We start from the raw sequence: 25393 nt of genomic DNA, 5'->3' as shown, positions 1-25393 counted from the left end.
ACAGAACCAAGGTTGCTTCGTGCTTCTGGTGATGTACAACATTGTTTTTGTTCAATGTGTTCAAAAAGCTCAAACCTCACAAAACGCTCAGCGTTATACTTGTATGTGTCTCCCGCCGCATCCCTGCGCACTGCTTGTGCGTTCATGTGAATGTGACGAAGACACTCTTCCGCTGTGGAACACATACGTAAACAAGAAGTAGATGCGAGCGCACACATATAACGAAAAGCATTTTGTGAGGTCTGTTTTTTTAGAGAAGGCAAACTCCTTACTTAATTCTCCCCAGCAACTAAGTGGAGCTACGTTCTTCAGCACGGAAATCTGACCAGAACTGGACTTAGGAGACCAAGTGCGGTGTAAGTCTCTGTTATTGGACTACAATGCTGATGGGGATGTCATACAAGTTCATGTCAAAAAAATCCGAACTATCCCTTCAAGGAGGTTCTAAGTAGAGCTTCAAAATGCTAAAAGAAGAAATGGGAGTGAAAAAAATATTTTGAGTAAGCACTTTATTGTAAACAAACATTAAACTGAAATGAGATGTTCATTTGCTGATCAAAATTTTAAGACCATACCTAAAAAAAAAACACAGAAACCTCCCTAAAATAGATATAACATTTTCAAAAAAAGGACTCAGTAACGAGTAGCTGTGTAATTCTTGTTAATCGCCTCAAAAATTGGTTTGGGCATGCTTGATACCAGTGTGTCCAGTAGGTTAGTGGAAATGTTGCTCCAGGTGGTGAAGATGGCTTCACGGAGGGCATCCACTGTCTCAAAGTGATGTCCATTTTTGTAAACATCCCTTGCTATCCATCCCCAAATGTTCTCAGTTGGATTTAGATCAGGGGAACACGTAGGATGGTCCAAAAGAGTGAGGTTATTCCTCTGAAGGAAATCTTTTGTCAGGCGGGCATTGTGAACTGCAGCGTTGTCCTGTTGAAAAATCCAGTCATTACCACGTCAGGAGACGAGGGTCTTCAGTCATGAGGGATGCCCCTCGCAACATCTCCACATAGTCATCGACCGGTAGACGCCCCTGCACAACCTGAAGCTCCATTGAAGGAAAAAGCGCCCCACATGATGGTGCTCCTTCCACTGCGCTGTGTAAAAACCTTCGCAGGTGGGATCTCCTTGTCATGCCAGTAATGTTGGAAGCCATTAGAACTGTCAAGGTTTAAAAACTTTTTCCACCTTTCAATGTCCCATGTTCGGTGTTCTCGTGCAAATTCCAAATGGGCAATTTTGTGGTGTTGAAGGAGGCAAGGCCTTTGAAGAATGTTTTGCTTCTTAAAACCCTTCTCTCGCAGATGCCATTTGGTGGTTATTGGACTGCACTCAGCACCAGTAACAGCCTTCAATTGGGCTGAGGACTATCCCAAGTCTTGACGGACAGCCAATCGGACGACCGTCTTACTGCGTCCAACTTCAGCAGCAACGGCGCATTTTGAGAGGCCTTGCTTATGCAGCTCAACAATTCAACCGTGTTCAAAGAGAGAACGATTTTTTGCCTTTGCCATCAAGGGATCATGACAGTGTGAATACCTGACAGAAAGTGACACTGAATCCACATTTGTGCCAAAATGTCTGCTGTAAGTCTGTGGTCTTAGGCTGTTTTTCAGCTGATCAAGAGTTTATTTCACTTTAATGGTTGTTTGCAATAAATTGCTTACTCAACATTTTTTTTGTCTCACTCCCATTTCTAATTATTGCATTTTGAAGCTGTACTTAGAACCTCGTAAAGCTCCAACAGTGCAAAATGTACATTTTTTTTTATTTTTAACTGTTCTTAAAATTTTGATCAGGAGTGTATATCCAAGCTCAAAAAAGAGAATTAAATGAAACAGTAAACCAAACATTTTTAATAATAATCATAATACAAAATGTTTCCAACTCAAAATAAGACCAATGCACTAGTTATTACTGTCACTTTCAGAACATCAGCAACCTAGTTATGTGTAGCGTTGAAGAGTTTTATGATTTCCAAACGTCAGTAAACATGGCACGAGTCCTGACTATGTGTGTGGCTGCGTGCAGAGAACAGTTGAGTTTTCTGATGTTGTTTTGTCATGTTCTTCTGCAGGTCAGCTATAATAAGGTACTCTACAAATAGGGTACTCTACTCGTGTTTGCAGACCAAAATTACATTTTTAACCACGAAACGCTGTATACCCGGTAGGGTTGAGTTCACTTTCTATACAGTATCTACTGTATTGTAGTGTTCTGACCTGTTTGGGGTTCTGAAGAACTTCCTGTGCGGTCGTGGTAGCCAGGATGGCTCTGTTGCTTCCCGGACTGAGCTGCAAGCTCATGGAGAGTCCAGTGACCAGCTGGACCCCCAACTCTGCGATGGTCACTTTGTCATCCACCACTGTGATGGTCCTCTCTGCCAGGATTGAGTCGGACAGAGGAGACAACACCTAACAGGGGAAAAAGATGCAGGATACTAACTTTTTTCTTTGACAGTTATATATAACATAAATTTGATTCTGTAAAATAAAGTTTCAATCTATTCTGTCTTGTCTTCAGGAGATGTTTTCAATTTCCTGTAGCAGACGTCCTGGCTTAGAAGCTCTTCCCCAGGAGAAATCATCAGTCTGAGTGTCGGGGAAATGTGGTTTGTTATTGCATAAATGTTTTTTGTCCATTATTCCATTTGGTTTTACTAATATTAGCTATTATGCACTACATACATACACTGTATGTATTACATGTATACTACATATTACAAGTATTACATACGTATGTATTTCTATTACGATACACATTAATGTCACACAGACTTGCTGTGATTATCTGCTAGGCCTCTTGTCTCCTTCACATGCTCAGACTCAACAGCCTTGGGCGTCTAGGCATTTTAAGGCATATGCAGACTCCATATACTATAATTTCCATTGTAAAAGCTGCTACTTTTTCCTCACACTTTCAGCCCTGCGGCTTATACAGTGATGCGGCTAAATGTGGTCGCGTTCTGGTCTCGCAACATCCCGTGTGCTTCGGAGCATCACACCCTCACCATGGAGAACGCGCGGAAAGGTGCATGCTATGCGGCCTTCAGGTTGAAGTCGATCAATCTAGCGGCTTTTGTTCGGGTCTGCCCGCGGATCTTGGCTGCGTGGAGCTGTGTCGGGAGGTCCACTGTCGCCAGTGGGTTTCGGTAGGCCGGACTGCTGCATGGTTGGGAGGACAGCACAGGCTTGGGGTGGGCTGTTCGGTTTGGAAGGAGGAGGATGAATACGATGTTAACAGCGACTTTTTTGGTAGGCTACAGTTTAACTAGTCATATTACATGCAATGTTCGACACTGTTTGGGGGGAAAAAAACATTTATTTAATTAATTAAAGTTTTAAAAATCTTTCTGTGTAACATCTTTCTGGGTACTAAATACCCCATGTTACGACACTTACGCCTGTGGTTCATAGACAGGTGTGGCCTACATATGTACTAATATTTTTTTGTCTTTAAATTATATTCAGGTGCGCTCAATAGTCTGTAATAATGACTTTACACTTTGTAGAAGTTAGACATTTTCTCTACAAGCCATCCATTCAGCTTGTATTGATTTGTCTCCTTGCATGCAAGTTTTATTAAATTGTACCTATCACTCTTCTCGTAGAACTTGTCTGTAGTCTATTTTGAAGCCAGCACAAAATTTTGCCTTGACAGTCAACCTTGATGGCCGCACAGACGTACATAAACTTAAACTTCATCAACAGAAAATCCAAACAGAAATAAGCCACCATGTGATTGATGTGTGATTCCTAGCAAGTGGAAGGCAAAAACATCACATCAATGACCACTTAGCTGTGAAGATGTCTCCAACTTGAAAACAGCAGATTAGTGTGAGTTCTAGGTGATTTAAGAAAACGTCTCTCAGAGTGTTTCATCTCACATAAAAGACTCACAAACTGCTGTGAAAAATGCAAAATGATACCCCAAAACTACTTTTTTATTCTATCCGTTTTCTGAGGCTGCGTAGATCAAACAACTCTGCTTGGCTGCCATCCAAGGCCCCCTCCCCACCACACCTCCTGTAGGTAGGAATCCATTTATTTGATTCATTCTGGTAATCCAGAGGAGAGACACACTTTAACCCCAAAACAGAGGGAGGCAGTCATGCTTTGTTTATGATGAATTGTTGTTTGACAAAAGTCTAACTTTTTTCCTTCACATGTATCAACATGAAAGTCTGCTCTTCTGTCAGTCTGAGGTGTGTGACACGGGAACTCCCTTGCGTTAACTCATCATGCTTTTTTATGCTTGTGTTTGTTTTTCAAAAGTGAAGCCATGTCTGCACAGAATGACAGTTAACAATGCGGGGAAGCTGTTTCCCCTCAAGTACTTTTTATTGTGAGACTTGACACACTTAGCATCACTATCCTCACAAATCCCAGAGGACCAAATAGGAGGTCAGTGTGTACTGCCTGTATCTAACATCTGTCTGCATGAGACCAAATACAACTGTAGATAGCAGCAAGTATGTAGGTTTCTGACAATGCCGTTTATCATATGAATAAAGTCAACTGAATTTCCACCAATACAAATAAATTGACTTCGGAAAGGTATGCAATTTTTCATTTTTTTTTCCCCTTTCAGATACCCACCGCAGTGGTACGGTACATATAGGGTGGAGACAGACAGCAACCCACTGATTGGTCAACAAAGACAGAGAATACTTACTTACACGCAACAATAAAAATGGAATGGAAAGAATACAAAACACTGTTTTACTCAAAGCTTGTTTACTCAAATTTTTTCTTACAGAATGCCATTTTGATTACAGTATTGGTGATGGTACGGTGCATTGGTGTTCGCATCGTAAAAGAGACTGTATGCAACTCGCTCAAGTTACACTACCGCATAGCACCACTAGCATATATTACCAATAGTTGTTTAAAAGAAAGAGATTGTCCAAAAAAGGCCGGAACTGTATTTTTCGCAATTCCGACTTACAATTTAAATAATTTATCCATCCATCCATTTTCTATACCGCTTCATCCTCATTAGGGTCGCGGGGGCATGCTGGAGCCTATCCCAGCTGACTTCGGGCGACAGGCGGGGTACACCCTGGACTGGTCGCCAGCCAATCGCAGTAAATAATTTATTATTTTTAAAAAAAATTCTATTAATTTTTGCTGTTTCTGCTATAGCTAAAGCATAGGGCTGTCAAAAATAACGACATGACGGTGGTAACTCATGTATTTAATTAATTACATTACAACAACATTTTTTTGTGTAATTAACGCATGCTCACCAGAGCAAACATGCCTCTCTGTTATGACGGCACACGGAGTTCCCACACAGTCACACAGAGTCTGATCCTCTGTGTGACTTCTTTGTGACCTGAACACATCAACAGCAGTACAATTCCATATACTGTATACTGTATGTATCTCCAACTCACACACGTCTCCAGTCCGTTCAACCTGGGAAGGACACTTCCTCATTGTCATTACAAGAACGCGAGATGCATTCAGGGACACTCCGAACATCACAAAAATGGCTTGAAGTGGATACTCTTATCACTCACTTTGTAACTCTTATTTTTGGATGTACAATTTGCTACATTTAAATATGCTGGAAAATACACTGAAAACAAGAACATTTTCCTCAAATTACGTGGTGTCTTTGAACGCAACTGCTCATCGCTCATAACACGGTTTAAAGTGTGGTTCAAATGTTCTGCTACTATTAAAGAGAATAGTGTTACACAAATCGATTTTTACACTTGTGTGGCACCTTTTAGCTTGACTGACATATTCAGTTCACTTGGAGCTGTTAATATATACAAATATATATGGTATATAATCGTTTCCTGCCATTTATATTTCTGTTAATGAAATACAGTAAAAATAGGGCATATTTCAGACATATTTTCTAATGGTGATTAATCATGATAAATTAATTTAAAAACTGTGATTAATCTGATTAAAATTTGTAATCATTTCACATCCCTGCTAAAATAAAATAATTAGTTTTAAAGTTGTACAATACATCACATAGACTATTTGTTATCTGTGCATTTTAGCACCTCAACATTGGCAATTTGAAGTAAAAAAAAAAAACCCAAATCAGACAGGACAGGTGGATTTACATGGCTCAGTTGCATAATGCTTGTACCTCCCAAGGCAGCCTGGACTGTGCTGCACTCAGCTGTATTGTAAGTATGTTTTCGCTTCATGAAACAACGCTGCACTCCTGCATCCTTACGGACTTTGTGGCTTATTTTCGAGTCATTTGTCATTTTTACAAGTTGGCATTTTTTTTATTACTAACAGGAGGAACAATTGGCTTTAATATTCGACATGTCCATGTTGGACATGCTTGTGTATGAGCAAGTGTACCACGCTCAACTCTCCTGGGAATGGTAACAGGGAAATACAGTATACAATGCTTGAGCACCACACCGAGTATTCCCAAGCAGGGCGAGGGTTTTCTAGAGTGAGTGTGCCTTTTGAAAGAATACTGAAGTTCCCAGTTTTTTCCAAATAAATATGCCACTGAAATACGGCTCCTATTAATAAATCTTTCTCAAATCCAACTAAAACCAGTGGGAATTAATTTAGAATAAATGAAGAGGGATCCCTCTTTCTAGGTTTAATCCTGCAATATCACCTACCTGGATCGTGGTCATTCCCATGTCACGTCCCACCAGTATCCGTCTGTCCAGTAGCTTTGCGATCTGTGGGTCCTCCACCTTGAGGAAGTCCCACACTAACTCTGTGATGTCCACCTGCCAATCCGTGCCCAACATGAAGCTGGTTTGGCCTCTAGGATCGGAAGATTCAGCAACGAAATGAGTCAGGACTCGGACCATGGCATGCTGGTACTGCAGGGTGCAGCCTCGTCCTCGTCTGTCCTCATCATCATCATCCTCGCTGTTGCGTGTGGACCTGGCAATTAAAAAACAGGCATCAGAGTCTGCAGCCCATTTTTCCACCAGTTAAAGGTGGAAGGTTCAGGGAGTACAAATGCTGTTTCAGTCTTCAGTATTGAGTCTGCTTAATTATTAAATCAAACATTCATGCCGCGCTTAGTGTCATCATTGTTTGATCCATTGTCTTTTTGACACAGCGAGATCTAGATAGACACTGCCACCAGGATAGAAGGAAAAAACAAAGAAATGAATGCGATAAACTGGCTTTCTTGTGATTATTCGCTCTAAGGCAACATTTTACAGATTTTTTGAAAACTTGAAAACCCTACCGGCTAGTTTCTCATGCTGCTGAATGACAGATATCCGCTGAGGATACCAGAGAGTAGGAATAATTCAGAAACCTCCAAAGTTCAAGAGCAACAAGCGATTCAGTAAAGCAGCAGCGCAATGCAAACTATGAATGCGATGTGTGCATCATGCTGAGTTCCCAAACATTCCTACTTGAGGCAGTTTTACTTCAGTGTTTTATGAGATGACCTTGCTGCCAAAGCTGCCTGGAGTGGGGCAGCATAGCAAAAATACTGATTGCCTTTTCAAGCAAAAAGAGACATTGTTATGCGATAGCATGCAATTTCCTGCCCAGTGTCATTGCAACTATCATTTGCAACATGGAGCACAAGGAGAGACTGACTGACTGTGTAGTCTGCTGCTGCGCTTACGCATCACGGACTGACCCAGGCGGAAGAAAAAGTAGTTTCCACCAACCGTGAATCATTTAGTTACTTTCCACTGTGTTCCTGTTAATGATATCAATGTATCAGCATTTTAATTTGGGAATCGATCTTCGTGCGTAAGGAGCTAGTAACAGAGGTATCAGTATTTCAGTATCTGTCCGCACATTACTACTGACCAATTCCATTCAATGTACAGTGGTTCTGATTTCTTTTATTTTGCATGTTTGTCACACTTCAGTGATTCAGATCATCAAACAAATTTAAATCTTAGTCAATGACAACACAGCTGATCACAAAATACAGTTTTTAAAACTTTTTATTATTAAGGGAGAAAAAAATCCAAACATGGAACAGTGTTGAACCTTCCCAGGAGTGGCCGGCCAACCAAAATTACCGCAAGAGCACAGTGACGACTCATCCAAGAGACCCCACAACAACATCCAAAGAACTGCAGGCCTCACTTGCCTCAGTTAAGGTCAGTGGGCCTCATTCACGAAAATCTTCTTAAAAGTCTTCTTAAGAAGTGTACTTAAGAAAGCGCGGGTTGGGAACTGCGCCGCATTCACGACACGTTCTTAAGTAGGGATAATCGTTCACACCGGTGTTCTTTGGTTGATGAATGCCAACTGCGATGCCCGTGCATGTGAGCCCTAATTTGCATAGGTCACCGCCTATTATTTCCCATACAAGGTAAAAAATGTGGCGTGCGCAACAGGCAGCTGGAGGTGGAGATGGCAACGCGCAAGGGCAAGACTGAGGAGCAGCTGGACAACAAACGAAAGAAAAACTTCAATTCTACTGAAATAGAGGTGCTTTTACAAGGAGTGACCGAACACAAGACCACCTTATTTTCACGTGCATCCACCGGTCATCAGGCCATCCAAAAAGAGTCGGCATGGAGCACCATTGCAGGAAACATAAATGCCGTTTCCACGGAGAAACGCGCCACTGCAGAGGTTAAAAAGAACTGTTTTGACTTAAAATAAAGTCCAAAAAAAGATTGGACTGCACCGGAGGGATCTGGAGGAAACGGGAGGTGGGCCATCAATCAGAAACCAAACCATTTCGGAAACTCTAGAAAATATTTACACAATCATGATGGAAAAATAAAGTCAAAATACATTGTTTGTGTGTGTGACAATGTATTTTTTCTGTGGTTACATTTGATTAGACGCTGCCTAATTAATACAGCAGCCCCGTGCTCTGGCTCAAGATGTGGCTGGGGGCGCATGTCGTTATCTGGGGGTGCTACGTGCGCAATAGACACACCACGTTTCATTGCGATGTTATTCTGATGATCCTGCACACCTGCAAGAACAGAGAGGGAAGCCTGAAGCCTGAAGCGGGACATCAAATATTCGTCGCTTTCAGCAAATAAATCTACATGGTCCCTTTACATTCTCTCTCTGCGCACCGCACGTCCAGCCAGCTACTTTTTTTTTTTTTTGATGAATTGGGATTTGAATATATATTTATCGATGGAGTATATTTTAGTTGTTTTGATGATAAATAATTGTTGGGATATTTTATTTGCACTACATTTTTTGGGATCAGGTTGCAAAATCCATCATGAGGGCGATTGCGCATTGAAAGTGCAAGCTTTGCTTGTGCGTAAGAGTCCTCCTGAGCGTTCGTAGAATTTGTTCTTAGATCTAAGAACTGTGAGTTAAGAACACGTTTCGTGAATGCCAAAAATCTTCGTAAGAAGGCTTTAAGAACACATTTGTGCGTAAGAACGTTTCGTGAATGAGGCCCAGTGTTCTTAATTCCACCATAAGAAAGACACTGAGTAAAAATGGTCTGCGTGGCAGAATTCCAAGACAAAAAACACAAAATACATGAAGGCTCTTCTAAATTTTGTCACAAAACATCTTGATGATCCCCAAGACCTTTGGGAAGATACTCTGTGCTCTGACGAGACAAAAGTTGAACTTTTTGGAAGGTGTGTGTCCCATTACATCTGGAATAACGCCGCGTTTCAGAAAAAGAACATCAAATCAAGAGTAAAATGTGGTGGTGGTAGTGTGATGCTCTAGGCCTGTTTTGCTTCTTCAGGACCTGCAAGACTTCCTGTGATAAATGGAACCATGAATTCTTCTATCTACCAAAACATCCTGAAGGAGAATGTCCCACCATCTATTTGTGACTTCAAGCTGAGACAAATTTGGGTTCTGCAGCAGGACAATGATCCAAAACCCACCAGCAAGTCCACCTCTGAAGACAAATAAAATGAAGACTTTGGAGTGCCCTAGTCAAAGCCCTGACCTGAATCCTATTGAGATGCTGTGGCATGACCTTAAAAAGGCGGTCCAATGTGGCTGAATTACAACAATTCCGCAAAGAAATTCCTGCAAAATTCCTCCACAGTGCTGTAAGCGATTCATTGCAAGTTATCCCAAACGCTTGATTGCAGTTGTTGCTGCTAATGGTGGCCCAACCAGTCATTAGGTTTAGGGGGCAATCACTTTTTCACACAGGACCATGAAGGTTTGGATTGTTTTTTCCTCCCTTAATAATTAAAAATTGCATTTAAAAACTGCACTATGTGTTCAGTTGTGTTGTCATTGACTAAGATTTTAATTTGTTTTGTTCAAATTTGTTTAAATTAGATCGGAAACATTTCAGTGAAACATAATTTAAATTGACTAATATTTTAATTTGCTTGATGATCTGAAACATTTAAGTGTGACAAACATGCAAAAAAACAAAAAAGAAATCAGGAAGGGGGCACACACTTCAAGCTTGTAGAGCAGCTGTTTACCGTTTGCAAAACACTCCTAACTTGTCTCAGGGTTGTTCTAACATGGAATTAGAAATGCTTGTTGCTTTTGCTTAAAATAGCAGGTCTGTTGTGTCAAAGCCGGCCCCATATGGCACATTTATTGCATATTTATGAACGCTAACTCCCCTATTCATGACTTTTATGTCTTTTTCTTCACAAAGAAGGAATACTGTGCCAAATTGCTAGGCAGAGGTGTTATTTGACTTTCTCCTCTCATTACATCTTGTTTATGTTCTTCAAGTGCAAGAGGCTTCTTCAATGATTTATGACACTACATGTCTAAATTTAACTTCACACCCACATATGAACATACTGTAAGATTAATTTTGCTCATTTAAAAGTTGAAGCTTCTTAATCCGGCCCGCCGAATGTTGCAATTTTTTATTTTTTTTAAAGAAACATCCACGGTCACACACACCGTTATCTATACGCTAAACAACCTCCTCACCCACAGTGAAAACAAAAACAACTTAAGTCAAAACCAACACACAATGTAACCTGTCTAAATCTGTGTTCGTGAACACTCAAAATTCATAATTCATCCACCTCACAGGTGTGGCATGTCATGACGCCGGTTAGGCAGCATCATTATTGAATATGTGAGCCTTGGGTTGGCCACAATAAAAGGCTACTGAAAAATGTGCAGTATAACTGTGCATAACGTTTGCCCACCCCTGAAATAGACAATATTTTTAATTCATTTATAGACATTCATTTTACCAAAGTTGTCCAATACGATGAGTGATGAAAGGGGGAAAGAATTTCATATGCTCTTTCAGTCATCTCTAAATTTAATCTTAATGGTAATCAGTTAAGCAAATAACAGAAAACAGTTTCTGACTTCACGGGAGATATTATTGCGAGTACAGTGTACCCTCGTTTATCGGGGGGGGATTGGTTTCTAGCCTGCAAGCGGAATCCGCAAAGGAGCCAACTTTATTTGTTTACAGTTATTATATGCTTTAAGGCTGTAAAACCCCTCACAATACATTTTATACACTTTTCTCAGGCGGGCATGGACATTTTAGTACATTTTAAACACTCTCAAAGTTCAAATTTCGTTTGAATTTTAATGATCAATCTACTAGGTTGAACACAAGAAATTATTTAGTGACTCACATGTGACCGTGTTTGTCCTGGAGCCGTTCGGCTGTAGATTTTTTGTATACTTGTTAAAACATACTGCTCCTGCCGTTGTCCTACTCTTTGAACCGAAGATTCCTTTAGCCGGCTTCTTCTTTTGTTTATTGGCGGTTAGCAAACAGCTCACATAGTTAGTTACGGTACGAAGGAGATTGATTGATTGACAATGGTCTACAGCCAATCAGGACGCAGATCACAATGGGTGTGTTCTCCTTTAGCTAATAAGGACTGTTGTGGCTCTATATTTAGTCTGCTATTGTCTATTGTGGGTTGCTAATAGGCTGTACAGGCACGTAAACACAGTCAGACAGGTGGAGCTGCACACGTCTTCAACATGAGTATACAACACCCTCTACTGGTAGCAGTAGTAAATACAATTACAGACACACAACAGAGCACTGATCGCTTTAATACACCACAAAGACGCATAACACAATGTGCGTTTAAACGCTGAATCCGCGAAAAGTGAACCACAATGTAGCGAGGGAACACTGTAATGCATTAAATTTGCACACAGTAATTATTTTGGCGTATACTATTTTATGTGCCACAATAACATGATCAAGGGCATGTGGACAGAAAGCTGCTTCTATATATTTATAGACTACATAAACAAAGGCCTCTAGTCTGTCATGAGTTATTCCATTGGGGTTCTTTTTGTTTGAATTGCATTTGATTAAAAAAACAACTTTCTGTCTTTATCCAGTCAGCTAAATCAGGCGTGAAGACAAGATAAAGATATAAAATATACAACCACGAGACAGATTATTTAAATAGTTTGAAGAAAGGCAATGAAGCTCGATATTGTAGCTATTTTTAAAAAGTGTTAAAGGAGTGGTGCATGCTTGAGTGCTACGCCTACACTTAAGTTTGCTGTCTGCGAGGGCTTATCTTGTCTCCATTTTGACAAGGCTTAGGGAGGGAAGGGGTGAGGCATACACGCACTGCCACTCACATGAGAAGTGCTTTTGCAACAATCCGACTAACAGGCCTGACGTCTCTTATTCCCCCTCAGTGCGGGCACGACTTTGCCAGGCTGGCTGATAGAAGAAGTTCCCTTGACTTGGTATTGTAGCTCTTTGGCTCACTTCCTTGTAGGCTTATGGGAAGTGGACCATTCAACTTTCTCACCAACAAGCAGAGTGCTACTTTAAAAGGTCACGTCTGTTACCCCATGATAAACAAAGACAGGCAAAGGACAGGGAAAACAAGCAGTTATGCAGGCATTAACAATTACAACACAACTCAGCTGTTCCTACTGATAAAGTCACCCCGCACACGTCTGGGACTCCTCTACTTATGTCACTTAAAAAAAGAAGGGGGCAGAAGTAATTAGCACACTGGTGCACAGGATGACACCAAGTTCAACCTTTTCCAAAAGTAATTAGAGCAGGTATAGGCTTATAGTTTTTCCATCAATTGATGCAATTCAAGAGTGTTTGAGTAGCAGTTTTGGCAGAGGCTGGCGGTGATGAGGCCCCAGGGGAGACATATGACCTCGAGACAGCTCTAATAATGTTCTGTCCTACTGACGACCAAGAGGCGCAATGACACCTTAAGCTGGAAGTAATGACATGCTGTATTGCACAGGTCAGCCATTTTCTGATCAGCCTGGAAGTGTCAGTGAGTCTGGAGGTGTGAAGAGACAGATAAAGAGGTGTTTGGTTACACATCTCATCATTATTTCATCCAAGCCTGCTATGATTCAAACTACAGTACTTTATATTCGTCCATCCATTTTCTATACCACATGTCCTCACTAAGGTTGGGGGATTACTTTATATGTGCTTCCTGCTTCCGTCGAGTGCAGATGTGTCCCTGCTTGCTAGTGCTGAGTACTGCCTTTTCACTTTGAAATCATTCTACTTTTTGCCAAAGTCTTGGAGATGATTTAATTGATTTTCTTTTAAGTGAACCAAGACTTTTTGACACATGTTTTCGTTTTTTCAACGTATCTGACAACCCGGCAACCTCCCAGTGTGAATGATTGTTTGTCTATTTGTGCCCTGCGATTGGCTTGCGACCAGTTCAGGGTGTACCCCGCCTCTCAGCTGAAGTCAGCTGGGATAGGCTCCAGCATACCCGCGACCCTAATTAGGATAAGCGGCATAGAAGATGGATGGATGGATTTTAGAATGAATGATTTTATGGAATTATTTTATGAAATGATTTTACTCTTCTTTTCTGTAAAGCACTTTGAATTACCTTTCGTATGAATGGTGCTCTATAAATGAACTTGCCTTGCCTCGCCTGTATCACCAAGAATAAAAGCAACATGTGAAACTAGTCCTCACCAGACAATGATAATGTGTATTACTTTTGTGATATGACTGGAAGGTGGTGCGGGCATAGTTAATTTATTTCTTAAGAAACTTTTTAAAGATCATTTTAAGCCCACATAGACAAATCTTATTCAGAAAAATGTCAGACAAGTTTGCTGGCAATCAACGTGTATGTCCGCTTTGTACTTATACTGCCATTCACACTCACATTCACACCAATTGACAATTCAAGTTAGCAGTTAGCCTAACATTGTTTTTTTTATGTGGGAGAAAGAAAACGCACACATACACGTGGATAACAACCCCACACAGAGATGTTCCAACAGAGATTCAAATCCAGGATGATGTGCTAACCACTGGGTCACTGTCACCCAAAGATCAAAATTCATTTCTAGTGAAATTCAGTTTGCAGTGCTTGAATCGTTTCACCCAGTTTCATTTGCTAGGCCTGTTTTGTGTTTTACTACACACTTGTAGTTACGAACGTGATCCTAAAAATTAAATGCTTACTCGAGAACTAGTTAAAGCACGCATGGTAGAAGAATACGCACTGTGCTGCAACCACTTCTCAAGAGTCTTGTGTTTACGGACCAAAATTACATTTTTAATTTAGAGGAGTGTGTGCCTCGAGGGTGCAGAGGTAGAATTCAGCTACACTGAAGAAGCATAACATCGCTTATTAGTAAACGTTTTGTTCTTCCTTATGTCTCCAAAATGGCGGTGCGCCTAAGGAAAGAACAACCATCACCACTGAGCTGAAAATGAACATCATAAAAAGTTGAGAGCGTAGACACGCCCACCAATACTGGCTGCTCTTTTGGTCTCAGTGCTCGACTGTTGTGACCATCATTAAGGATAATGATTACTGAATGCTAATGAATGCTAGAGGGGTCATGGATTTTGTGCGCTGTGACAAGGAGATGTGGGAGGAGAAGAGGAGGTTATCCTTTTCGATCCTTTCAAAGAAAATGAAACAAGTACCGTCATTTTCAGTGTTTAAGCTGCTACTTTTTTCTCACACTTTGAACCCTGCGGCTTATACAGTGATGCGGCTAATTTATGGTCACGTTCTAATCTTAGGTGACATCTTGTATACTACAGAATAGCAATTTTGTGCTTGACGCACACACCCTCACCATGGAAACACACAAAGCAAAGCATATGATGCAGCTTTCAACTTACAGGTGATTGATCTAGCAACTTTTGCTCAAGTCTGCCAATGGATCCTGACAGCGTGGAGCAGTGTAAAAAAAATCCACTGTCACAAACGGGTTTTGAAAGGCTGGATTACTGGATGACGAGGACAGCACAAGCTCAATGGCTAATTTGCCTAGAGACAAAAGTGACACTAAGGTTTTACTAGCCGTATTGCATGCGCTGTTTGGAAAAAAGCATGTATTTAATTAAAAATGTTTATAAATCCTTCTGTGCAACACTGTTCTGTGTGCAAAATATCCCATGTTACAACCTGGAAACTTTCGGGTTATCAACAGGTGCGGCTTATCATGTCAAAATCTTTTTTTCTCTTTAAATTCAGTGCGTGCGGCTTATTTGGGTGCTATTCAGAAACTCAGGCCGAGCTTCCTGGAGCCCAGGGGCCGTGGTAAAGTCTGTGGAGAGCCGGTGTGTCCCTGGATGAAATGAGAAAAGTCTGTTTTTTTCATTCTGTGTTGGGCTCCAGCATACCTGCGCCCCTAGTGAGGATAAGCGGCATAGAAGATGGATGGATGGTGTTGGACATTGAACTCAAAATAGTTTTTAGTCGAGGGACCTGATTGCAACCTGTACACTACAACCCCCAGAGATGTGGGAGCCCAAATGTAATGCAGCCTAGTCAGGAAACACAATATGGCACTGCACTATCAAGTTTGTCAACAGGGCAGCACTCTCTTACATCACACTGTACCTGGGACTGCTAGCCATGATGGGCACCCGCCACCCTTTGATCTGGCTCAACTCCGTGTCAGACACTTCAATCTGGAGGGGAAGTCGAGGGATCCACACGTTGAGCTCCAGCTGAGCACTCAGGTAGGTGTAAGTGAAGTTCACTGCCATCTTCACTTTGCCTTTCATTTCCTTGCCATTCACAAAAACATAGTCACACCTCTCTGACACCTGCAGAGGAGGAAGGGTACAGAGGAAGAAGAGAAAGGGTTATAAAGTAGATGGGATATGATACACAGGACAGTGCAAGCCTTCCACCCTTCAAGTTTATTGGAAGATTTTATGCTCCTGAGCTGTCCGCTGATACAGTCGTCGTGTAACTACAGGTATGTGGAACAAGATGAAAGGTCCTCTATTTGTTCCACACTCGGTTTAAAATGGGAGGAGGGCAGCGAGGACACCTTTGAATCTCAGCTATTCTTTTAAAGTTGTGTCTACAGCAAAAAGAGGCACCAACAGATGGAACCTGGAAAGAGGAGAGCAGTTGTTTCTTGATAGAATGACCAAACTCAAAGCCATCTGTTTCATAAATTGCTTTATAAAAAGAATGACCAAGCCAATTTTGTGCTATGGAACGATGCAACGCTTTGTTGTCTGCTCGCTGGCTTTGAACCATCACTTCTTTTTTCGCATCACGGTTTGATGAACGTCCAGAATCCAGTCTCTTTAAAAGCTTTATGATACAGCTCTACAAACAAATAACACAAAAAGGCTCAAGAGGGATAGCCAACAAAAGTGCAGACTTCCATAGAAGTAATTAATCAGTAAGGCAAAACCAGATATTTCCAGTTTTTTGGCACGCCATCAGTCTCATTGATCACATCACAGAGCAGTCGAGTGTGATTGAAACCATACAGAATTAAATCCTCTTGGGAAATGTCTCTTGTTGTAATCCCAAGTTTTTCTCCACAAATTCTCCATTGTGAGATAGAAATATAAACAACCATTCATCATGAGGCTTGGGCAGGATATACTCTGTGACCCACAAGGAAACTTTGCATTCGACGTCTTTTGCTGCTTTGAGGGACGTCCAACACTGTCACATCACCTCTACAAGTGTAGGAATCACACTGGAAAACGCTTGTAAGCCTGTGTATATACATTTAACAAAATTTTAAGGCTGGGTGAAAATGACAAGGATTCACATTTTGTGCTGATGATTGTAACCAGATTGTCAAAATGCAAAAAGAAGAAAGAAGAGCAGAAACAAGAAATAGAGACTCACCAGTTTATTGAAAACTGCATTTAAACTGAAATACGTTTGTTCATTAGCTGATCCAAAGTTTAAGATCTAGCCTTAAAACTTCTAAACCTGTGTTAAAATATGTCTTTCATGTCATTTTCTGTCAGAAATGTGAATTATTGCTTCTCTTTAGCCTTTCTTCCTGGTTCTGTAGACTGCAGTGCTATCAGAGAAGTAGTCAATGATCATACAATTTAAAAGGTTTTCCAATTGTATTCAAAAATAAGAGCAATATATTTGGTTACAGTGCTGGCCTCTACATCGAAAAGGAAGATGAACAGACAGCCCAGATTGAAAGTACACAGAGTTTATAGAGTAGCTGCCGCATCCCTCTCAAAAGTGAAAGTGAAAGTTGAGCTTGTGTAGAAGTGAGCAATTGTGTGAGTGAGAACATCTACTGTGTATCTGCCTCCTCCGGTATTTTACCATAAGTCGTATGTAACTGTTGTGCCACTCTGATTGTGCTATGTGAGAGTGTGTGTCAAGAAGGCCTTCTATGAGAAGCTATTAGACTGAATCTAAAGGTGTAATAATTTCTAACAATCGCCTGATGGCAAAGGCAAAGTGGCTTTCTCTCTTTGAACGTGGCAGAGTTGTTGAACTGCACAAGCGAGGCCTCTTGCAATGCATCATTGCTGCTGAGTTTGGACAGACAAATTGGAGTCAAATGGTGGACCAAAAACAAATTCCCCTGCGCTTAGCTGGAAGATTAGACGGCCCGCCTGTGAAGACACAGGCCATTGGTAATGCTGACTACAGCCCAATAACCATAAGACAGCATCTGCAAGAGAAGGACGTGAAAATTTCGCTTCCTGTTCTTTTGGACTTGCATTGATGACTGCATCTTTCAGCAGGACAACGATGTATTGTATTATTATTCTCGAAGGAAATTTTGTTTTTCATGAAGTTGTATGTTTTTATCATTATACCACACAAAAGAACAAATTAGCATACATGCAGCCACAACATAGGGTGTATTGACCCACATACAGTATTTTAAAAAGTTCTGCTTTTTCATGAAAACCATTTCCAAAGCATACCACATAAATGCTAATATTGCACTCAGCATGGTGCTATATTACAAAACCCCCACAGTGATTCACTGCAATAAAAATACTTCTTCTGCTGCAAAAACACTCCACAAATATGCTGGAGATAAAGTACCACTAAAGTACCACTGTCATTTGATATTTTGACATTATTTTAGAGCTATAATGATTGTAAAAGTCAGTTTTACTGCACAGTTGGTCTTGAAGGGCTATTTTTTTCTTTTCACTGTTTTTTGTTAATTTTGTCCAAAAATGTACGGAAATGTGTGGAAAATTGAGGTTCTTTGCTGGCGAAACCCAGTGCCACCCAGCACTACAAAGCAATATGGTGGAAGAGAGTCACTCAATGGATTTACAAGCTGCTCCCTTGGCTACAGCCAGTCATGGAGAAGATTGGACGCTCCCAGAGTGAGAAAGTGTTTGACCTGATAAAGATGTCAGAGGGGTCCCTGCTTCTTATCGTCCCTCATTGTTCCACTCTTTCGCTCACAACACTCAGTCTATGGAGAGTTTGTGTGCCTTTGGCAGATGTTCATTCAATGGCTTTCCTTGTAGGGTGAGGTGCACTGCCTTTATTTTGCATGCTGGATAACATCGTCTGGGAATGATCACTTAAATTGACCCAGGTAACTGACTGTTCAACTGTAAAAAGCAGCTAAAAGGGTCAACATCGTCGGTCCTCAATTAAAAGTTTAAGAGGCCCAGTTCAGTACATTTTATTCAAGTCAAGGTCCGGAGCTTCATGATAAAAACCTGCATTATAATGGAGTCCCAAATATCTTGTCTTTACCAGCTAACTGTCAAAGCTTCCTAAAGTAACATAAATACATACAGTAGACTATACAGTAATCGCTCGTTTATCAAGATTAAATTGGTTCCAGACCCGACCATGATAAGTGAATTTCCGCGAAGGATTCCTTCTTTATAAATGGAATATTTTTGTTGTTAGAGCATAGAAAACCTGTTTACGGCCTTCTAAATACGATTTTTAACATTGTTACAGCCCTCTGGACATGAAGTAACACCCATATAGTCACCTTTACACTCGTATTACCCAATATCCAGCCATCCATCTATTTTCTTCCGCTTATCCGGGTCCGGATTGCGGGGGCAGCAGTCTCAGTAGGGAGTAGACATAATACAAAATAAGATCTCTTAGATTCTCCCCGTGTGCGCGTGGGTTTTCTCCGGGCACTCCGGCTTCCTCCCACATTCCCAAAAAAACATGCAGGTGAGGTTATTTGGCGACTCTAAATTGTCCGTAGGTATGACTGTGAGTGTGAATGGTTGTTTGTCTATATGTGCCCTGCGATTGGCTGGTGACCAGTCCAGGGTGTACCCCGCCTGTCGGTATAGAAAATGGATGGATGGATGGATAAATAAAACCCGTGCTCCTGTGTACTGCAATAAATATGTATTTTCCAGATGGGTGGAGGACAGGAAGTGACGTCAGTGGTTCAGAGTTGAGTTTTACAATAAAAGCCTGTTGTTCCGGCAATCAAGTCTCTGTCTCATCTACTGACACCTAGTGACCAGTGTAGAATACTGCATATCACATTTGTATTTGTATCATTTGTATCTTCTTAATCCCTCCTTATATTTATATTTGAGTTAATTTTGCCATTTTATGTTTGAAAATGCTTCACTTGGGCAAAAAATATGTAAAATTTGCTTAAAATGCATACTTTTACTTTACTATGGTCAACCATAAAACACCATGATTTATTAATTAAAGTAGTTTTGAAAAACCGTGAGAGTGAAGCAGTGAAATGACATCCACAATGTGGTGAGGGACGACTGTATTTGTTAACTTAGCTATTTTTATGCGTGAAAATGCGTAGGTTAAGTAAAAATACGTACAATTTGCTTTAATATGCAAATATTTTACTCATAATAGTCAATTTTCAAGAACGAAAGAGCATGATTTATTGATATACAGTCATCTGTCGTTTGTCGCGGTTAATTGGTTCCAGACTTGATCATGATAAGTGAATTTCCCCAAAGTAGGATCCCTTATTTCTAAATGGAATATTTTCGTAGTTAGAGCATACAAAACCCGTTTTGAACATTATTAGAGCCGTCTAGACATGAAATAACACCCCTATCGTCACCTTTACAAACCTATTATTCACAATTGGAATGTACGTTTCCTGCGTGCATAAAGTAGCATCATACAATGCATCATGTGAGAAATAAAAAGGAAGACACATGGACTTAAATTGTGCTGGTTTAAGTTAGACATGTTTTGATTTATGTTAGTAGGGTTAACACTTTTTAGTTAGTTAGTTAGTCTGTTTTGTCTGTTGTGTTGAAATGAACGGTGTGGTTTGATCCTTGAGTGACACCTTTTATGGGCTCCAGTATGCATGAAACCTGCACAAAGTCAGATAAGTACATTTGTGGAGAGAGTCTGGGTCTGTATGGAACGGCTGCTGGGTCCGGATCTGTCAATTGGGAACACCTGGTCTACAAAGTGGAAGATACAACTATTACAGCTCAGACACATCAGGTTAATTCTGCCCAGTGTGCCTGTGTCTATTCTATTCCATTCTGTAATGGTCCTGTCCCTAATTTGACTTGAAATACTGTATATATTATTTTGACCAAGCATCATTATGTATGAGTAAAAATATATTTTAAAAAAGTCTAATATATAATTATTTTGTCCAAATAAATGCTTCCCCTCTAATAAACGCCTTATGCTTGATTGATGCCGAAATAAACGCCCCAGGCCACAGTAGAGGAAATACCATAAGAATTGTGTTTGTTTTTGCAAATGACAAAAGCCATTTGCCCCTTGGGGTTAGTTTACTGTTGTTATTTCAAAGAAAGAAATATGTAAATCAGCGACAGCATGTTCACATAAACATCTGTCATAGTGAAATGAAAGTCCTGCTGGCATTTCTTAGATCTATTCCTGCATCAATAATCTAAGCAGAAACAATTACGGAAAACAAGGCGGCTGACAAGCAGTACATAAGACTTACGCGTTCAGCTTCCTGCTTACGTCACTCCAAATCAGACTATTAATATACTAAGACACCCATCCTGAAATAGTTGCCCCCTTAACCCCTAAATCACCCTCCTAGCAAAGTGTGAGTCGTCTGGTGAATGAGACAGTCTCTGTCAGTCCAATTCACAAAGAGCCGTAAATGTTCAGGAGGATCCACTGGCACATTAATCAGACACATTAGGCAGCTAGCGGGAGAATACTTACAAAGCACATTAAGGCTGTCTCTGGATTCAGCCCAGGAAATTAACAACTCACCAGACAGAGACAATCCATGGCAGATATGAGCGATGGGAGCAGGCAGCATGAAGGTGGGCTGAGGCTGTGTCTGGCATGACAGAAGCAATTAAACCACTCAGACTGCACACTTCAATTTATTAGTTGCATGTGTAGTGCATGGTAGGAGGGGTGTAAGGGCCTGTTGATACAGTATAACGGCATGCCCTTACACAGATTGAGGATATTGACGAGGCATAATAAGTGGACTGTACTTTGGACATCTTGTAAAAAAGTAAAAGTGAAAACTAAAGAAGTATCGACTTTATCAATACAAGGGAGCAAACAGTGGTCTACCATTGTGGATCTTTTCCTACTTGGTATACATGTGTAAGTGTGATATTTTGCTCTTAGACAAAAATGAAATTGTTCATTTGAAAAGTAATAAAAAATCCTCATGGAAATTAAAGATCTTTTGTCAAAGAGTGACCTGACAAAAGCAGCTATAAAACATAAATGACAATACATTTAGACAGATTTCATACATTAGAAATGAATAACACTAAAAAAGAGAATCAGCAGTAGTAATTAACGTTTCATTTACATTTAGATGCAATCACACTGACCAATCAAAATACTTTTAGGATCATTTAGCATAAAATACAGAGGATCCCCACACTTTCGCGATTCAGCGTTCCCACTCACCATAAGTCATAAGTAATAACTTTAAAAGATGTGATTATATAGTTAAAATGTATAGTATACATGTACCACTGTTAAAACAGCCAACAATTTAAAGTTTATGTCTTTATGCTTCATTGATAATGTTTTTTATCAATCGTTGAGATTCTGCACTTTGTTCGGTGAAAAGATGTATCATAAAAGAGGAAAAAATGTCGATCACTGCTTTCCAATGCCAAAGCTGAGGCGTGTGAATATATTTTTTGGTCTAAAAAGACCAAGATAATATGTCTGCTAACATGGATGACTAAGGAAAATAAAAATATTTCCATTTGAGATGCTGAAATTAGAGGATACTTACATCAAACCAAAAAACGATTAATCGTATACCAAAATAGTTGTTAGATAATCGATTAGTCATTAATTGATCAATTAATTGTTGCAGTGCTAAAAGTAATCCACTAAAAGTCGCTAGTTCTGCCAGTCTCAGGTGTGTTTTTCCATTTGGTGGGAACCACCATAAGTTTGTAGCTCTGAGACAGGGGACCATCTTTCTTTTGGTCTTTATGTAAAAGTAAAAAGTTAAAATGATAGCAACCGTACAACATTTGAAGATGAAAGTCAACCAATGTCACAAGTCAACAAAGATTATGGAGATTTGGCAATAGAATAAAGGGTACAATGGTAAACAACCTTTCCAAACCTTTGTGTAAAAGGTACAATGGTAAACCGTGTTTAGCTTCTTCAGGTACAGGTACAGTCCATGTGCATTCATTAAGCGTAGTGCACCATAATCCAATAAAGTAGTGAGGAGCAGCTTCTTCTAACAGGCTTCCTGTGTGCTGATAGCCAGCAGTTTGTCCAGAGATATTCTCTCTGCAAGCATCACCAGGGAGTCCAGCTTCTTGCCAATCACAGAACTAGACCCCATTATTAATGTGTCCTGCCTGAAGGAATCCTTCTTGGAGGTGCTGACTCCTTGGTGATGCCTCCTCAGCATACCACAGTGTAAAAAAAAAACACACTGACAACAACAGGCTGGTAAAAAGACTAATTACCACAGATGCATGAAATTTTTATTTCAAGCCGATACTGACATCGATAACTTCCTGCTGCTCAAGGCTGATACTGATACCGATAACTGAGAAATTACATTTAATTGTGTTTTGTGTACACCTGGAGGTAAGAACGACCCAAACAAAGTTGAATGTGACAAGCAGTACCTGTAGATTTGTCCTTACCAAATATCATGACATCACTTCTGTTAACAAAACATAAAAAAAATAGTGGCGGCTCAGGAGTACAAACCGTGGCTCCAAGGGGTTTACAAGCCAACAAAATCTATCTTCGCTATCTTCAAAGATGGTAAAGGGCTGGTCGTTGAGCGCCATTATTTCAATGATGAAATCACAGATCACTTTACCTCTCCGATCATCTCTGGCAAACTTTTTTGCACTTTTCAAACGCTGCAAAGATAGGAACAAGCCCCAGGCCCCCGCCGTCGTAGTGATGCTAGCGTTTCAGGCGGCTGATAAGGTTTGATGTGCTGAAGCTCAATGTCTTTTTCCCTCATGTTTGCAGAGCATTTGGCGAGATGTTTGAAATTGTGAGAAGTCCCACACGATCGAGGCGTGTTTGTTTACAAGTAAGCTCAGGAGAAGTTACGACAGGCCGTTAATGCCGTGCTTCATTCGCTAACTCACCGACAGCACAGTACGAATAATCTCGCTTAATTGCAACATTTTTTTTATCAGTTATCTGAGCTGTTTTTTAATGTTATGTTTTACTGGTATCATGTCATAATTCCTCATATCGGACCGATAATTATAGTGCATCCCTACTAATTATCAAAAGTATAAGCACAAAATCTCTGGACTGTAGAGACACCTCTTTCATAAAGACAATATAAATTCTTTTACTTTTTGTTGTTCACTGTGCCTTTTTCTTTGATACCAGTCAGGTAGATGCCACTAGTGTTGTCAGAGATTTAATGAATCATTGAAAAGCGTGTGTCTTCTCAAACAAAAGTGTGTCTGCTTAAACAAAAGTGAGTTTTTGATCAAACAAGTACCAAATAGAGAAAACAGTATAGAAATCAACTGAAAATCCCGATCACTGAGGTGAAAAGTTCCTTCATTGTGCTGTGCCTATCTGTCCAAGTAATATCGATAAAAACTTATATTACTTTTGGAAATGCTACTAGAACCACTGAAGCTGTGTCAATAGATTATTGATCGACTGCTTGCACAATATACCAATGAAAATCTACAGTTTAAATATAAAATATAAAATCAGAAGTACAGAGAGCAAGAGTACCGTCATACTTGTCCTTTCTATATAAAGCTGTTTAGAGGGGGACAGGCTGTAAGCAGTAGTTTATACTTTCGCTCCTTGAGCTGTCAAAGCTGTAAATTTGAAAGCAGGAACGTTCGTGCAAAATAATGAGGGCAGAGTATTATTCTTGCCTTCACGTCAGACAAGATTTGTGGAAGCAAGACACAACTTTACAGCACTTAAAATGGGAAAAAAATGTGGCCTTGGTTGACCTTTGCCTTTTCAAATTCACTATAATCACACGGCCACAAGTGAGTGCATCATTTTATGTGCACAGTGATTCATTATTCAGGTTTAATGTCACTCTGTGTTTGCATTCTCTGAGAGCAACGAGCATGCGGGATGAATGCTGTGACCCAAGATCCCACAGGCAGAGCTGCGACTTTTCCTTTTCAAACATCTTTGCCCACAGTTTAATTTCCCTGCTGAACTCTCCTTAACAATCCTAAACTCCCATATCGGACATGATGAGGTGGATCTAAGTGACAAAATATCCTACTTTTTGACTTTGTTTCATCATAGCTTTTTAAAAGGCATTAGCTCAGTTTGATCTGATGTCCATTCTGAGACCGGGTTTCAAACAGGCAAATTAAAGTGGAAGGAGCGTTTTGCACAGCGGTGGGCCACATCAAGATGCGGTGCGACTTCTCAACCACTTATCTCATTGGAAACAGACTGCAGGCAGGGATTCATACTGATGATTCAGGAGTTATTGGGATTCTACAGAAGGAAAGTTATTGAATCCAAGCCTCAACTTTCCTCTATTGTGAGGGATGTTTTGCTGTTGAGTTTGGTGACCCATGGGTTTGAGAGGGCCTCTAAAAATATGAGACAACTGGAACAAGCTGTCAGCGTTAGATTCATATCAAACAGTTTTTCATGTGATTTGCTGGTGTTTGTTTATCATTTCAGAAGAATTTAAACAGACGTGCTAAACATAGAAATCATCACGTCTGCAACATTTGTTTTGATCTCTGATAAATCAGAATTCCTCGCTTTAATGCATCCTCTGAGTATTTATCAGTTATTAAACACTAGTGCGGTCAAGAGATAAAAAAAAATGGAGACATTAATTATGATCTATAATTAATTCATTTTCTA

The 25393-nt window shown here is 40.3% G+C and overlaps 1 protein-coding gene across 3 annotated transcripts in view; it reads right to left on the bottom strand.

Moving 5' to 3' along the window:
* Nucleotides 1-25393, bottom strand: part of si:dkeyp-14d3.1 (transmembrane protein 132C) — a 191348-nt gene that overhangs the window by 6869 nt on the left and 159086 nt on the right. For all 3 annotated transcript variants that reach the window (XM_054774339.1, XM_054774340.1, XM_054774341.1), the window contains 3 exons: nucleotides 15722-15930; nucleotides 6617-6890; nucleotides 2226-2417 (listed from right to left, as the gene is read on the bottom strand). In XM_054774339.1, the coding sequence (XP_054630314.1) occupies nucleotides 2226-2417; nucleotides 6617-6890; nucleotides 15722-15930 (675 nt within the window). The remainder of the gene's footprint in view (nucleotides 1-2225; nucleotides 2418-6616; nucleotides 6891-15721; nucleotides 15931-25393) is intronic.

This window comes from Dunckerocampus dactyliophorus, chromosome 4 (genome assembly GCF_027744805.1).
Source record: "Dunckerocampus dactyliophorus isolate RoL2022-P2 chromosome 4, RoL_Ddac_1.1, whole genome shotgun sequence".
Lineage (NCBI taxonomy): Eukaryota > Metazoa > Chordata > Actinopteri > Syngnathiformes > Syngnathidae > Dunckerocampus > Dunckerocampus dactyliophorus.
The sequence above is the reverse complement of the archived record's forward strand: the minus strand, read 5'-3'. Positions and strand labels throughout refer to the sequence as shown.